The following is a 17640-nucleotide window of genomic DNA, read 5'->3' on the forward strand; positions in this document are numbered from 1 at the left end:
AGCAAGACCACTTGTAGTACAACGTTAATGTTCTTCATGGCCAGATTGTGACAGTGAGCACAGCTTTGCCCAAAGCATCTTTCCTCCGCCCATGGCCAGCCTACCCAGCTTCATCCCTCCCATTCATTCACACTGTCCTTCCATGTCTTCCCCCTTGGCCTCCCCCCTGTTGCAGACTCCTTCCTTTTAACAATATTAAACGCCAGGGTTTCTCTAGCACATTGGGGAAGGGATGATTGGGAATCTTGAGAGACTGGGAAAAGGAAGCTTGTGCTGTCCCATTGAGGTTGGCGCACCGCCATTACTCCCTTCTCTCTTCCCGCCATAGATGAGAATCAGTGACTTGGCACTGAACAAACGACAATCACTTATTCAAATGTTTTTATAACAATATAGTGATATAAGCCCAGCACACTAACGGAAAAAATTATGCTCCTTTTTGTGAAGTGTGGGGACTTTCTGGTGCTTTTTCTCCATTGATGACATCTCAAAATGGCAGATCCCCTTGCCCTCTTAAGCCCACCAGCCTGCCCCTCTCAAAGAGGGTGAGAAACTGCAGGGGAAAGGGGGAAATGGGTAATAATAACCAACATCCCCCAAAACAAAAGGCTCTGCGGTGAATTCTATTTGGGACCGCAACATGCTCTATTAGAGAGAGTGGGGAGGAAAACGATTGTGAGCCTCTTTGAGACTCCTTACAGGAGAGAAAAGTATAAAAGCCAACTCTTCTTCAAATATCAAAGTACCATGCCTTTCAAGAGTGATCTCCTGTAGCCTTTATCCAAACTAAGCCTTGCGGGGCATAAGTTTATTTATTAATTTCAGTATTTACACCTAGCTTTCCTCCCTAGTGGGAACCAAGAGAGGCATCTAACATCATTTCCCATTTTATCTTCACAACAGCAATTCTGAGAGGTAGGTAAGACTGGAGAAAAAGAAGAAGAGTTTGGATTTATATCCCCCCTTTCTCTCCTGCAAGGAGACTCAAAGGGGCTGAAAATCTCCTTTCCCTTCCCCCCCCCCACAACAAATACCCTGTGAGGTGGGTGGGGCTGAGAGAGCTCAGAAGAACTGTGACTAGCCCAAGGTCACCCAGCTGGCATGTGTTGGGAGTGCACAAGCTAATCTGGTTCCCCAGATAAGCCTCCACAGCTCAAGTGGCAGGGCGGGGAATCAAACCCAGTTCTCCAGATTAGAGTGCACCACACTGAATCTCGGTGTGTGAGTGTGTGTGAAAGTGTGTGACTGGCCAAATGTTGCCCAGCAAGCTTCCATGGAAGAGTGGAAGTCTGAACCTCCATCATCCTGATAGGCTAACCATTATACCATATTCATGAGGCTACTGCCCCCTAATATGTAGTCATCAAGTCACTAGTAGTAACATGTGTCATCAAGTCACTACCAATTACAGCAACCACGCTAAAGGCCTTGCAAGGCAAGTAAGAAGCAGAAGTGATTGGTGTGAAGCAGAAGTGATTGGGGGAGTGGGGTCTCCCAAGGATCCGTTTTGGGACCAGTGCTCTTTAACCTATTCATAAATGACCTGGAAGTAGGGGTGGGTAGCGTGGTGGCCAAGTTTGCAGATGACACCAAATTATGTAGGGTGGTGAGAACCACAAAGGATTGCGAAGAGCTCCAAGCGGACCTTGATAAATTAGGTGAGTGGGCTCAGAAATGGCAAATGCAGTTCAATGTAGCAAAATGCAAAGTGATGCACATAGGGGCAAAAAATCCAAACTTCACATACACGCTACAGGGGTCAGTGCTATCAGTCACAGACCAGGAAAGGGATTTGGGCATCTTAGTTGATACTTCCAAGGGAATGTCAACTCAATGCATGGCAGCTGTGAAAAAGGCAAACTCTATGCTGGGGATCATTAGGAAAGGAATTGATAATTAAACTGCAAAGATTGTCATGCCCTTATATAAAGCCGTGGTACGACCGCACTTGGAGTCCTGTGTTCAGTTCTGGTCGCCACATCTCAAAAAGGATATTGAGGAGATAGAAAAAGTGCAGAGAAGGGCAACAAGGATGATTGAGGGACTGGAGCACCTTCCCTATGAGGAGAGGCTGCAGCGTTTGGGACTCTTTAGTTTGGAGAGGAGGCGGCTGAGGGGGGATATGATTGAAGTCTACAAAATTATGCATGGGGTAGAAAATGTTGACAGAGAGAAATTTTTCTCTCTTTCTCACAATACTAGAACCAGGGGGCATTCATTGAAAATGCTGGGGGGAAGAATTAGGACTAATAAAAGGAAACACTTCTTCACGCAACGTGTGATTGGTGTTTGGAATATGCTGCCACAGGAGGTGGTGATGGCCACTAACCTGGATAGCTTTAAAAGGGGCTTGGACAGATTTATGGAGGAGAAGTCGATTTATGGCTACCAATCTTGATCCTCCTTGATCTGAGATTGCAAATGCCTTAACAGACCAGGTGATCGGGAGCAACAGCCGCAGAAGGCCATTGCGTTCACATCCTACATGTGAGCTCCCAAAGGCACCTGGTGGGCCACTGCGAGTAGCAGAGAGCTGGACTAGATGGACTTTGGTCTGATCCAGCTGGCTTGTTCTTATGTTCTTATGTTCTTATGTTCTTATGACTATGTCCCCGGTTCATTTTTGAAGATCGCCCACCAGCATAACTAAAACTGTTTCAGTTCCAAACTAAGGCCTGAAGCCTGACTGAAACAGATCAAAGAAAAAGATGTACTCCAAGAACCCCTGCAATTGCTCTGCCACCACAGGTCTTGTGAAGCATCGTAGGGGGGAAGGAAAGGAAAGCAAGCTAAGTCAAGCACCCTCCTGCCATGGTTGTTACCTTCAAGCAGTTGATGACGGATTGGGAATAGTTGGGTCCCACAGCGGTGTACGTCCGACGGAACATCCTGCAAGGCAGATAGCAATGGGTCAGGATCTCTTCTGAATGGCCACAGAACTAAATCCCAGATTGCACTCAACCTTATTAGAACTGGACATAGAACCACATCAGCCCGAGGTCTCTTTACCATGATAGTTTTCTTCTCCAGGTAGGAGAAGAATGTGCCCTCAGGTCACGACTGACTCATAGTGACCTTACCAACGTTCAGAGCACAAGGTGAAAAGAGGTCGTTTGCTTAGCTTTCAGGTTGTGATGAGCAAATGCTAAGCTGGGTTATTAAGGTTGCTCCAAACCAAGGACCCACCTTCAAGCAACAAGGGAACTTATTCTTGATTTTTTTCAGCTTTACATACTACTTTAATCTTTGCCATATCTAGTAGTATCTGTTCTCATCTGTTTCTTCCCCTCTCCAAGTGCCATGGCATGATTTTCCCAAAAAAGCTATCTTCTTCTCTGAGGATGCCCTCGGAGAAGCCCTGATCTACTACACACACTTTCCACCCCAACCCCCAGCCCAGTGCAAACCTTTCCACAAAGATGCCGGCTTGCACAGCATGTACAATGCTGCGGAACTTGGGCTTCTCCTCCGAACGGCGTCCCTTGGCCCGCGTCTGCTGGGTGAAAGTGGAGGCCAGCCAGTCCCGCACCTCAGAGGGCACCGCGTCTGACTTGATCTCCTGGAGCTCATCTTCTGTGTCCAGAATCTGCCTGAAACAGCAAAGGTGTTGGAGGAGAGGGGGAAAAGACATTTTAATCACAGGCATCTCCCATTTAAGGGATCTCTTTTAGTAGAATGGGGGAAGACCATCAAGACCTTTCTCTACCTAAAACTTGGGAGAGTCGCTGCCAGTCAAGCTGAACTGCTTCGAGAGTCACCCTCAGAAGATACCAAGCTAAACAGCTCAGTGGTTTGGCAGGGTATATAATTTAGTCTAGAGACGATGCAGTCCCCAAGCGGATATGTCTGGTTTCATCAGACACACTGGTCCATTTATACAAGCTACCATGAGCATCTGGGGTGTTGAAACGCCACCTCACGAATCTATCTGAAGGATTTTGTAATGATTTCATGTGATGCTTTTGCCCCATAGCATTCCAAGCCCCACCGCCTCACCTGGTCTCATCGATGTAGACAGCTTCAAGCAATGAAGCGGTATATTCCAAGTTCTTCTTCAATTCCACAATATCAACTTCTCCTGTCTCCAGCTGTTTCACCATGTACCGTAGCCTGCAAGACACAGCAGAGGAACATGTTTAAGGAGGACTGGTTCGAATGAGGGACATGCTATGGGTATTTCCCAACAAGAAAAATCCACACCCATCTTCAAAGGATAACATGAGAAGAAAGGATGGAGTCATCTCCAAGCCATGCCACCTATACCAGGGAGATCTTTCCAGTATTATAATACAGTGAACCACAAACTTGAAAGCTACTGGGAAATCTCATGTGACCCATGCAGATTTCAAGGCAGAACTATAATAAAAGCACAGTGGTCACAGCCCACATCAGAAAGAAGTAGGCTTGGGAACAGGTAATTAGTCAAAGAAATGTGAGTGTGAAGAGGTGTTTTATCCTTTCCCTCCCTGCAGCTTTTTCACAGCAATGACACACACTCTCTTTTTCCTTTTGTTGTGGAAATGCTTGCCTGAAACTCTCCCTCCCTCCCTCCCTCCCTCCCTCCCACATTCACATACACACACACAGAGGTGGGATCCAGCAGGTTCTCACCAGTTCCCGAGAGTGGGTTACTAATTATTTGTGTGTGCCGAGAGGGGGTTACTAATTGGGTCCGCTTTTCCGTTAGAAATTCCATTAGGTCCAAAAACCATAAAATCCTGTTGCTTCCTATGTGGCTGGTTAGCGAAGGTAGAAAACGGGATAATTCTCCCTGTTGGGCTGTTTTAAAAACATGTTTTGGAAATACGGTAAAGTTCCTTGTTTAAGGAAAGTCTCCTTCTTTTGAATTCTAGAAACAAAATTAAGTATTTGAAAGTATTAAGTATTTGACAGACAGTCAATTAGAGGAGAAGTCATTGTTTCTGTTGGCAGTAGACGATAGGACTTGCTATAATGAGTTTAAATTATGGACAGAAAGATAGCAGCTGGAAATTAGGAACTTTTTTTTTACAGTAAGAGTTTTTTTACAGTAACAGAGAAATTATTAATACCCTGCCCCCGGAATGCCCGGCCACGCCCCCATCGTGCCCCGCCCAGCCCCATTGGTGCTACGCCACTGTTTGAATCCCACCACCATGGGAACCTGTTACTAAAGCGGATCCCACCACTTGCTGCTGCTGCACGCACTTTGCACGCTGTACACACACACAGGCAATTTGGGAAGGGATGTTGCAACAGAAAATTTTCAAATGGAAAGGAAGCTCCTCCACTGTTCTAGCGGTCCTAGCCCACCAAAATCAGCCTCCACAACTTTCTTTGCCCAGAAAATAACCTGATTTTGTTTATATTATTCTGTTGGGCCCTATGGAAGTCCCAGACTATGGGACTGTATGGGAAGGACCAGCAAGAAAATTATTATTTTAAAAGTCATTCTGGAGTCATATTTTCTGTGATCCTCTTTTTTAAAAAAAAAGTAAGGGAGGGAGGGAGGGAGAACAAAGATTCTTATTCCTGATCAGGATAGCTCAGGCTAACCTGATCTGTCAAATTTCAGAGGCTAAGCAGACTAAAAGAGACCAGGTGATTCTCTCCAGATGCTATAAAAGCTTCCAGGTCATTGGTCTAAGTGAAGAAAAGGCATATTTTTGATGGTTATGAGCAAACTGGGGAGGGGTCTGACAGTTTTTTTAAAAAAAAGATGGCGAGCTTTCAGAATAGTACAAGATTCTTCTGTGGACATAGCTGGCCGGAATAACAAAGCATGAAATTATCTGTCTCAGATGACATCTATTTATATCTGAAAAAGCCAATCCCCCAGGTTCAGTCTACTGGTTGCACTTCACGTTTGACACATTTCTCCTCCAGGGGGCACTGCCACATCAGAAGCCTGGCAAGACGCTCGGTAGAGACCGTGAGGGCATCTCTGGCCGGCTGTCACACTGGTGGCCTCAGCCCAAGTGAATAACACACTAGAGACGAAGTATATTCAGTCGGGGTGTTGTCCACAACATTCCCTTTCTTGTTAAATGGCACTGCTATTCTACATGAAAACTGGAAACACTCCAAACACCAAAGAAGCCAAGGGAGAGAACGTCGCCACAGCGCCAAGCAGAACAACAGAGGTCGATTGTCCCAGGCCTCGCGTATGGAGAAAGCATCGCAAACATTCATTTTCTCTATATAAGAAATATCAATCCCAATTTTCATCCAGCAGACCCTTTCAAAAGGGCTAATGATTCAATCACAGTCAAACATCAGCAAAATAGCACCACAGAGAAACCCAGAGGATGACGACCAACCAATCGACACAACCAATCGACACATCAGCAAAATCGACACATCAGCAAAATAGCACCACAGAGAAACCCAGAGGATGACCAATCGACCAACCAATCGACACATCAGCAAAATAGCACCACAGAGAAACCCAGAGGATGACGACCAACCAATCGACACAACTCAGTAGCTTGATATTAGCTTGGCAATGATACCTTCAACAATACGCAGAGTGGCCCTCTCCTGAAGATGTCTCAGAATGCAGGCACAACACCACGGACAACAATAGACAGTTCCATAAATACGCAGGAGCGGAGAAAGGTTTTGAGTGGCTATTAGGAACAAAAATGTCTGCAAGAAAAGTAGTTCAGAAGTGGAACTGACTGCCTAGGGCAGTGATGGCGAACCTTTTCGAGACCGAGTGCCCAAATTGCAACCCAAAACCCACTTATTTATCACAAAGTGCCAACATGGCAATTTAACCTGGATACTGAGGTTTTAGTTTAGAAAAAACAGTTGACTCCGAGGCACACATTACTCGGGAGTAAGCTTGGTGGTAGTCAGTGGCTTTGCTTTGAAGCAACCGTGCAACTCTTCCAACGGGTGAATCACGACCCTAGGAGGGTTTACTCAGAAGCAAACCCCATTGCCAGCAACCGAGCTTAGTCCCAGGTAAAGGATTGCGCTTTAGTTCTTTGCCTGACAATCAGTGGGGTTTAACAGCGCTTAACAGGGTTACCTACACTGGCTCCCCAAAACTTGGTCTTAGGTTTAATGCTAATAATCGAGCCCAACGGCCCAGGCCAGCCTAGATGGGGGGTAGCACTCTGTTTGCGCGTGCCCGCAGAGCGGGCTCTGACTCTGAGTGCCACCTCTTGCACCCGTGCCATAGGTTCACCACCACTGGCCTAGGGAGCTGGTGAGTTCCCCCTCACTGGCCGTCTTCAAGCAACATCAGGACAAACATTTGTCTGGGATGCTCTGGTCCTGCATTGAACAGGGAGTTAGACTAGATGGCCAGTATGGCCCCTTCCAACTCTATGATTCTATGAGAAGCACGGAAGAGGGCTTTGAGGTCAAAATACACAATATGTTCTTTGGTGAGACGGGTGCAGGTTCCCTGGACCGGAGTTGCTTTCCCTGCAACCAACATCAGCTGCAGGGAACATCATTTTAAAAACCAGTCGGATCCTGATTCGACTTGGAACTGCAATGTGGGAGGAGGAAGATTGACCCTTGCCCCCCTCCATATCATTCTCCCAAGTCAAAATAGTCCATGGGGAGGGAAATATCTCCCCCTATTTTGGAGATGTATGGGCAGATCCCAATCTCAAGAGTTTGGGTTGTTTCACACAGAAGGAGGCAGTTCTTCAGATCTCTCCAGTCCAACCTCTCTAATTGGACCCAGGAACACGCCTGCCGTCAATAATGACGGAACAGTGCTCAAGTTAATACCCTCTCATTCTCTGATCGAGAATATAATGAATGCAGCCCTTCCCCTTCTCCTGCGTTCCTTATCTTGCTAAGGTTTCAGAAATAATATATTATTAGGGCTGCCGGGAGACTGTTCCTTTGTTAAGCAAATTGCTGGGCAACAGTTCAGGAGGATATTTTATCCATGGGTGCTAATAGCCTGAGATGTTTCCTGTTAGCTGAGAATCCTTTTCAAGTGTCTGCAAAGTTACCTCTCAGTGCTTCGAGGAGTTGATATCCCTTTGGATGAATAAAAAAAGCAAAAAAGAAGCAGAGAGAACAGCACCCTACCTCTTCAATTTTGTTTGCAGTTTGAATGACAAGAGCTACTTCGAGAGGCAAATTTTTTTACGTATAGTTAAATGAAACTGGGAGGAAATGGTTACTAGGAGGCCACAAAATGTTCTCCAGAAATCCACAGTCTGTCCTGGAGTATCCTATTGCTTTCCTGAGTGCATGGCTTGAGTATTTGTAAGTAAATAGTACAAAGATATTCTGGCTTAGTTTAGACAGAGAACAAAACTACCACTGATTTTAATTACAGGATTTGGCCCACGGGTGATCACGTAAACATGAGTTCACTTTGAGAGATGCTGACCATTTCTTTGACTCTTACCCCTACCTCCACCACAGATAAAAGGGAAAGGCAGTGTTCATTCATGGTAGTGGAAAATGCCATCAAAGTCATAACTGACTTATGGCAACCATGACGGTTTTGCAAAGCAAGAGATGTTCAGAAGTGGGGTTTGCCATTGCCTGCCATTGCATAGCAATCTTGGACTTCCTTGATAGACTCCCATCCACGTACCAATCAGAGCTGGCCCTGCTTAGCTGCTGAGATCTGATGAGATTGTGCTAATCTGGGCCATCCAGGCCAGGGAGTCTGAACTCAAATGTCAAGTGAAAGCACAGGAGCAACAGTGGCGTAGGAGGTTAAGAGTTCGTGTATCTAATCTGGAGGAACCGGGTTTGATTCCCAGCTCTGCCGCCTGAGCTGTGGAGGCTTATCTGGGGAATTCAGATTAGCCTGGGCACTCCCACACACGCCAGCTGGGTGACCTTGGGCTAGTCACAGCTTCTCGGAGCTCTCTCAGCCCCACCTACCTCACAGGGTGTTTGTTGTGAGGGGGGAAGGGCAAGGAGATTGTAAGCCCCTTTGAGTCTCCTGCAGGAGAGAAAGGGGGGATATAAATCCAAATTCTTCTTCTTCTTCTTCTTCTTCTTCTTCTTCTTCTTCTTCTTCTTCTTCTTCTTCTTCAGTTAAAACCAACTGTGGTAAACAAACCAACTACATATCAAGAGTAAGATCCCAGTCATGACCCTGAGCAGCGTCCCTTGTTCAGAGCAGATAATCCTGACCTTGAAAGACCAACAGTCTGACCAAGTAGAAGGCAGCTTTGTGTGTTCATTCTCAAGGGAAAGAGCTGTGGCTTTGTGGTAGAGCAGGTGTTTAGCATGCAGAAGGTCTCAGGTTCAATCCCTGGCATCTCCACTTGACAGGAAAGACCCCTACCTGAGAACAATTGCCAGTCAGAGCTGTCAACTCTGAGCCAGTATAAGTCAGTTTCATTTGTAACCTAAGGTAGGATACTACCCTGTATTTACAGCTAGTTTAATTAAGCCACGGTTTCAGGTAACAGATAAGCAAAGCCTACCCTCCAGTGGAGCCTCATTCAAAGAAAAGCAATCTCAGTAGCACTGCCCCTGGAAATGCTCACTTCTGGTAGAAGCAGACACACATAACAACATGGACAAGTCTCTTTGTCTGGAAACGAGAGAAAGCACTAAGGTTTTCTGCCTTTAAATCTGGCCATAAGTTAAACAGCATCTCCCATGGCAACCCCAGATCAATGCACCCGCAGAGATGGAGGGGGGCGGGGAGGGAGGGATCAGAGAGAAGCAATTTAAGGCATTGACCCACCGATTCACTTGAGCAATCAAATTCTGCCTTTAAATCAGAGTTAGATTCACTGCGGTTTCTCACCAGAGGCTGCCCTGTGCATATAATCCCCTTATCTTTCCCCTGGCTACAAATTAAGTTTTGGGTGCCAGTTTTGTATTGCCCCAAACTAGACTGCCGCGAAGTAAAGAGACAGGCAAAATATCAGCATCCTATTGAACGCGGTCTTTATTTATTTAGCTGAGCTAAAAGACTCGGCTTCTGAAGAACATTTTCATGGGGGTAAGCCCCACTGGGCAGGGCAGGCATTAGGGTATAACCCAGGGGTCCCCAAACTACGGCCCGGGGGCCAAATGTGGCACCCTGAAGGCATTTATCCAGCCGGTCAGACATGGCGGTGGTGGCTCCATTCATGTGCAGTGGGGGCTCGAGGGAGAGGAGGAACCGGCCCCAACCGCCGTTGATTGCAGTTACATGATGGCACCCCCAAATCTCCATGAATTTTCTGACCCAGAGTTGGAAACCTTACATGTGGCAACGCCTGCTCCGCCTTTCCCTCTCGGCTACTCCATGTGTTGCTCTCACGCTTTCTGTTCCGCCTCACTCCCATTGGCATCAGCCAGGCTGGCGAATCGCTCGCTGGCTGCTAGGGAGGAAAGAACCCAGGAAGATACCTGATCCTGGGTTAGATAGAATGCTTCATTGGGAAAGTTCTGCTTTTTTTTTTTACAGGGGAAGGTATTCCACAGCCTCCCCAACAATATTTGGAGCCCACCCTGTACTTGACATACTTTGGTCACTGTTCTAAAAATAGACCATGACAGAAAGGCTGAAAGGTGAAATCAAACATTTTACAATCATTTGTGCATAGGAATTGGTTCATAGTTTTTTTTAGTCCGGCCCTCCAACAGTCTGAGGGACAGTGAACTGGCCCCCTGTTTAAAAAGTTTGGGGACCCCTGGTATAACCGGATCTCATCAGATCTCAGAAGCTAAGCAAGGTCAGTACTTGGAAGGGAGACAACTGAGCAAAGAGAAAGGCGATGGGGAAAAAAACCCCACCTCCTTCCTTTATCTGAGCTGCTGAAGTTTTCAGGATGGGGATTCTGGCAGAGGGATGATCCACAGCGGCTAATGTCACATGACCTTTGCAGTATGGACAACGACCTTAAGGAGGGGGCCATTTTTCACTCTAGTTAGTGCCAGTCCATCCATGCAGCAACACAGAGTGGTTTGGAGTGATCTTCACAGAGTGATCTTCACGCAACGTGTGATTGGTGTTTGGAATATGCTGCCACAGGAGGTGGTGATGGCCACTAACCTGGATAGCTTTAAAAGGGGCTTGGACAGATTTATGGAGGAGAAGTCGATCTCTGGCTACCAATCTTGATCCTCCTTGATCTCAGATTGCAAATGCCTTAGCAGACCAGGTGTTCAGGAGCAGCGGCAGCAGAAGGCCATTGCTTTCACCTCCTGCATGTGAGCTCCCAAAGGCACCTGGTGGGCCATTGCGAGTAGCAGAGTGCTGGACTAGATGGACTCTGGTCTGATCCAGCAGGCTAGTTCTTATGTTCTTATGTTCTTATGGAGGTGGGGAAAAGGGCTCAGCCCTGACTGATATGACCAAGTCTAGCCTGATCCTATCAGATCTTAGAAGCTAAGCAGGGTCAGCCCTGGTTAGTACTGGAATGGGAGACTATCAAGGAAATCCAGGATTATTGCACAAATGCAATGGTAAAAGCACTTCTGTTTGACTCTTGTCTTAAAAACCCTACAAGGTTGACGGCCATTTTCCACCACCATCAGAATGATCTGAATTGCTTCAGCCTGTAAGTGGACAGTGGACAGCTTTCAGTGTTCCTCTGGGACAAAAACAATTCTCCCAATTTTTAAAAAAAAAGCATAGCAGGAGGGGAAATGTTCTAGTTCTAGTTTAACCTCTGTATGATGTGCCAGATTTCCATTTACAAGGAATTATTGTTGGAGGACTTTGAAAAACACACAATCCCTCCCCTCCTGTCTGAAGTGGAAAAGTCCATTCAGCCACCTCAGGGCCACCACATGTCTAGAGAAGGCCTTATGGCACACGTTGATCCACGTATTCAGCTCTATGTATATCCTTTTATGAATCTCACCACACTTCTATGGAATCAGTGCCACCTGGAGAAGTGATAAAGATGGCTGGTGGCCTGTTTTACAGATGGAATTTCACCCCAACCAAACTTGAGTCTGAAAATCTACCATCTAGTCAGGATGATTTCTGGAAAAGACTGGTAACATTCGGAAAAATGGAGAGGAAAATGGATGCCCGGTACACTGGATGCGGCACCATTGGCAAGTGTGGCTGGAAAAGATGGGGGGGAAAGCGATAAAAATATTGAAAAGACAAGGGATTCAGACTGTTGCAAATCTGATAAGAGAAGGAGGAGAAATTATGACTGTACAAAATTTTATAGAGTTAGGAGCAGGGGCGTACCTAGGCAAACTGGCGCCCGGGGACAAAACCTGAGTTTGGCCCCCGCCCGGCGTATGGGCGGCCACCCTCCCCCACTATGACCAAACAATGATTTTTTTGTACCAGCTCACAAAACACCTCCCACTCCCATCAAAACATACATGGCTCTCTCCCCACCAACTCTTTTCCTAATCACAACAACCCTATGAGGTAGGTTGTTAGCCTGAGAAACAACTCCAAGCCAGTGCAAGTGGGTATTAAACATGTAAATCTCTCACAAATCACCCCCAGCAAAACATTTACCAAACAAATGTCAGCATCATCTCTCACAAAACACCTCCAGTGGAATCCACCCCCAAACAGCATCACTTTCAATGGTGTTTAAACAAGGGAGCTCAGATTCTTCTTTTAAATCCACCTTAAAGGGAGAATCTGGGGTCCCCGGTTAAAACAAAATTGAAAGTGATGCTGTTTGGGGGTGGATTCTCCCCCACCCTGAAACAGCATCACTTTTGAGGGTTGGAGATTCAGATGAAACAAATAGCAGATTCGGCTGGAATCTGGGCAAATTTGGGCACATTCGGACAAAAATTGTCCGATTATGTCCTGCCCAAATATGAATAAATGTGAATGCAAGGTATTTGGGTTGGGGGGGGTATTTTGGGTGTTTTTTCAGCCTGCAGGGAGTGTATTTTTAAAGCTAGCGGCATCATGATTTCAGGCATCATCCAGAGACTGCCCTGATGATACCACCCGAGTTTGGCGATCTTTGGTTCAGGGGCAGCAAAGTTATGGATGCTCAAATGGAATGCCCCCATCCCCATTGTTTTCAATGGGAGCTAACCTGAGATGGGGCTACCCATTTGAGGCACCATAACTTTGGTCCCCTTGAACATAACTTCACCAAACTTGGGTGGCATCATAAGAATAGTTACCAGATGATACCCTGACATTTTGGTGCCACTAGCTTTAAAAATACATCCCTGACAGGCACCCCAAGAAATTTGCCCAAGATTCTTCGTTTTGCAGTGACTTTGCTCCATTGTAGCTAATGAGGAATTTCTGAGGCAGGCTCCACATTTTTGAAGATAGAGGCGCCAGACTTTCAAGGTGGCTCCAAGAGGCCTTGAGTAATAGCATCCAATCTTGGTGAGCTTTGCTTCTGGAGTGGGGGGGGGGAGTTGAGAGAGTTCTGAGAGAACTCAGCCCACAGGCTTTCATATCCAGGAGCGGGGAAACAAAATAAGCCTTTTGGGGACCCATAAAATTGAACCCCCAGAAGCAAAGGTCTACAAACCTGGATGCTATTACCAGGAGGCCCTCCTGGAGCCACCCTGAAAGTCTGGTGTCTCTATCTTCAAAAATGTGCAGCCTGCCTACACACTCAGAAATTCCCCATTGGCTACAATGGAGCAAAGTCACTGCAAAACAAAGAATCTTGGGCAAATTTCTTGGGGTGCCTGGAAGGGGTGTATTTTTAAAGCTAGTGACACCAAATTTTCAGGGTATCATCTGTTAACTATTCTTATGATGCCACCCAAGTTTGGTGAAGTTATGTTCAGGGGGACCAAAGTTATGGTCCCTCAAATGGGTAGCCCCCATCTCAGGTTAGCTCCCATTGAAAACAATGGGGATGGGGGCACCCCTTTGGGGGTCCATAACTTTGCTCCCCCTGAACCAAACATCACCAAATTTGGGTGGTATCATAAGGACAGTCTCTGGATGATACCCTGAAATTTTGGTGCCGCTAGCCTTAAAAATGCGCCCCCTGCAGGCCGGAACGTGAAACAAACACTTTAAAAATTAAAAAAACATACAAACGACCCTGAAATGCTGGCGCCCCCCCACGTGACCAAATGGGAGGCGCCCGGGGACATAGGGTACCCCCTGTCCCTAGGCAGGAACGCCACTGGTTAGGAGGTAATGAGAACTGGTTGGTCTTGAGGGGCATCTGGAAAAGGATAAAGGTTTCACGAATAAGAGGAGAATGTATAATGGCTAAATGTTTAGAACTATATGAAAAATGTAAAGGGAAAATTTTGGGACATATATATAAGTATATGGTTGATGATAAAGATTTTATGATAAGAACATTGAAACAAAAATGGGAGAAGGAAGGTTCTCTAGACACTGGGAAAACTGAAAATCTAATTGACAGTCGGAAAAATATAAAGATTGAGAAATATATGGAATTGGAAAGAAAAGTGATATTGAAGTGGTATAGAACACCAAAACAACTAGCATATATGATTAAAGGACTCAGCCCTAAATGCCGGCATTGTGGAGATCAGGAGGCATATTATAGCCATATGTGGATGGAATGTATAGAAGTGGAAAATTTTTGGACAACTGTAATGTTATATATTGAGAAACTAGTGAAGATTAATATTGGGATAAATAACGACTTAATGTTCATGGGTGTAATGGAGGATAGAAGGGTAGATAAAAAATATAGCTATATGTACAAAATAATGATCAAAGCAGCACATGCAACAATAGCTTTAGGCTGGAAAGAAAAGAAAAAATGGACAATCCAGAAATGGTTGGATTACATCTGGGAACAAGTGACACTGGACATTTTCTACTTAATAACAAAGAATAAACTGTGGCAAGATAAACAGAGCGAAATCTTGAAGATATGGACCATATATGAGGACTGGATGAAAGAAGCTGGAGTCAATGAGGAGAAATGGGAGAAAAGATAGAATGAACTTACTGCTGTTTGTTTGACAAAAATATGAAAAAATATAGGGGGGAGGGGGAAAAGGGGGAAATGTATTGTTTGGAAACAAATGAAGAAAAGCATTAATATAAATGTAATATTCAAATGATACAATACAAATTTATTTAAAAAAAAAGACTGGTAACATTCTGCAATCGGACAGATTCAAAGGTCCATTTGGAAGCATCTGAAGGCTAACGTTAGTTTTGCCTTGGGGAATGACTATGGTTCAGTGGTAGAGCAGCTTTACACGCAGAAAGTCCCAGATTCAGTCCCTGGCCATCTCTAGTTAAAAGAACCACACAGTAGGTGACATGAATGAACTCTGCCTGAGCACCTGGACAGCCACTGCCAGTCCGAGTAGGCAATGCTGACCTCGATAAACCAATGGTCTGACTCAGTACAAGGCAGCTTCATGTGTTAACTATCAAAGAAAGTGGCTGTGGCTCAGGGATATAGCATGTGCTTTGTGTAAAGAAGGTCCCAAGGTCCCAAGTTCAATCCCTGGCATCTTCAGTTACAAGGGCCAGGCAGTAGAAGATATTAGTCGACCTGAGACCCGGCATGTAAGAGTAGTCAATGCTGCCCATGATAGACCAATGGTCTGACTAAGTGGTATAAGGCAATTAAAAAAAAAAACTACCCATCCATTTCATTGTTTTGGTGCCCCCCTTCCTCCTAGGGCTAGTAGACATGATTCCCCCTGCTCCTGTTTATGCTTACAATAACTTTACGATAAAAGTTAAGGAAAGAGAGTGAACTTCTTGGCTGGGAGGTAAACATAGGTCAGTGGTGGCGAACCTATGGCACGGGTGCCAGAGGTGGCACTCATAGCCCTCTCTGTGGGCACACATGCACAGAGTTCATCATGCTGGGGGTGGAAAATCGCCCCCCACACACACACACACTTAGGCTGACCTAGGCCACTGGGCATAGACGTGTAGGTAACCCTGTTAAGTGCTGTTAAACCCCACTGATTTTCATGGGAAGAACTAAAGCGCAATCCTTTACCTGAGAGTAAGCTCGGTTGCTGACAATGGGGCTTGCTTCTAAACCCTTCTAGGTTCGTGATTCATCCATTCGAAGTGCTGCACGGTTGCTTCAAAGCAAAGCCACCGAATACCACCAAGCTTACTCACGAGTAATGCGTACCTTATTCTAAACCAAAACCTCAGTATTCAGGTTAAATTGCCATGTTGGCACTTTACGGTAAATAAGTGGGTTTTGGGTTGCAGTTTGGGCACTCCATCTCGAAAAGGTTCACCATCACTGACATAGGTGTTCTTTGAGCAGCAGTGGCGTAATGGTTAAGAGAAGGTGCACTCTAATCTGGAGGAACTGGGTTTGATTCCCCGCTGTGCCGCTTGAGCTGTGGAGGCTTATCTGGGGAATTCAGATTAGCCTGTGAGCTCCAACACATGCCAGCTGGGTGATCTTGGGCTAGTCACAGTTCTTCTGAGCTCTCTCAGCCTCACCCACCTCACAGGGTATTTGTTGTGGGGGGGGGGAGGAGATTGTCAGCCCCTTTGAGTCGCCTTACAGGAGAGAAAGGGGAGATATAAATCTAACTCTTCTTCTTCTTCTTCTTCTTCTTCTTCTTCCAGGTTTTTACTACTAACTGCTCTGCCATACTTTTTGCAAAATATCCTAGCTTGGCTCAGAATATTTCTGGCAAGTGGCCTGGAATTCTGACTTCTAAACACAAAAACAAAATTATTACATCCAGGCCATTATGAAGAGGGGTCTTCCTGGCAAACTTCCTGGCAAACAGCCTGCCGCCACACCACTAAGCATAGTCTGAAACTTCCTCCAGTTTCTTCCAACTGAAGTGACTCTTCTATTACCTCTTCCCCTTAAGTTCTTCTTCCTCTACACAGAGTGGACTCTATGGCATTATATCGGTTGAGGCCCCTTCCCTCTCCATACCCTGCCGTCGCCAGGCTCTACTCACAAAATTCAAGGAATTTCCCAAAGGACACCACCTGCAGTCCGAAATAATCTAGCCAGGCAGAGGATGCTTTATTTATTTAGCTATTCGTACCCCCTTTTTCCTCCATAAAGACTCAAAATTATTTACAAACATTTTCCCCTTCACTATTTTATCTTCACAGCCACAATCCGGGAAAGTAAATTAGGTTGAGAGAGAGTGGCTGACCCAAGATTACCCAGCAAACTCCCATAGGAAAGAGAGGATTCAAACCTCAGTCTCCTAAATTCAAATCAGACACATAACCACTATGTCACACTGATTATCAGTTTGATCCTCTTGCTGAGAACCCAGCTTCAACCCTGCTGTCTGGGATGGTAACACGCTGCTCTCTCTGCTTCAATTCTATAATCACAAGCGACAGGCTCTGTGAAACCGTTAAACAAAAGACAACCAAATGTTGGTCTGCCAGCCTGAAATCAAACCTGCCCATGCATCTGTGCGACACTGGCGGCATCTGACCTGCCTTTAATCATCTCCTTTGTTGGATCGAGGAGCGCCAACTTGCTCTGGACTCCGTAAAGTCAGAGTCTTTCTCTGGGTGTCTAAATGAATGGCCTGGTTTCTAGTTCACAAACAGAAATTAGCTGGGCTTTGATTGCTTCTTGGAAGGGCCAAATTGTGCCTTGGTTGGCAACTGTGCCCGAACCGTCACTTAGCCAACTCCCCAGCTTGAACTCCAAAGCAAAGAGACCTAAACTGCCGGGGCAAGGCTGAGACAAGGGGAAAGAGAGACGAAAAAACAAAGCCAGATACCTTTCTTCCAGGTACTTCTTGAAGATGCTACGGAGTCAATGCTCTCTGCCTTAACAAAACACATGAGGGTGT

At 45.8% G+C, this 17640-nt stretch overlaps 1 protein-coding gene across 1 annotated transcript in view; it reads right to left on the reverse strand.

Annotated features, from left to right (window-relative positions):
* Positions 1 to 487: 487 nt before the first annotated feature.
* Positions 488 to 17640, reverse strand: part of LOC125428012 (calcium/calmodulin-dependent 3',5'-cyclic nucleotide phosphodiesterase 1B-like) — a 31444-nt gene continuing 14291 nt past the window's right edge. Inside the window, exons 2-5 of the mRNA XM_048487587.1 lie at positions 3997 to 4110; positions 3408 to 3590; positions 2823 to 2889; positions 488 to 553 (exon numbers count right to left, since the gene is read on the reverse strand). Of these exons, the coding sequence (XP_048343544.1) occupies positions 488 to 553; positions 2823 to 2889; positions 3408 to 3590; positions 3997 to 4110 (430 nt within the window). The remainder of the gene's footprint in view (positions 554 to 2822; positions 2890 to 3407; positions 3591 to 3996; positions 4111 to 17640) is intronic.

This window comes from Sphaerodactylus townsendi, linkage group LG03, assembly GCF_021028975.2.
Source record: "Sphaerodactylus townsendi isolate TG3544 linkage group LG03, MPM_Stown_v2.3, whole genome shotgun sequence".
NCBI classification, from domain to species: Eukaryota; Metazoa; Chordata; class Lepidosauria; order Squamata; family Sphaerodactylidae; genus Sphaerodactylus; species Sphaerodactylus townsendi.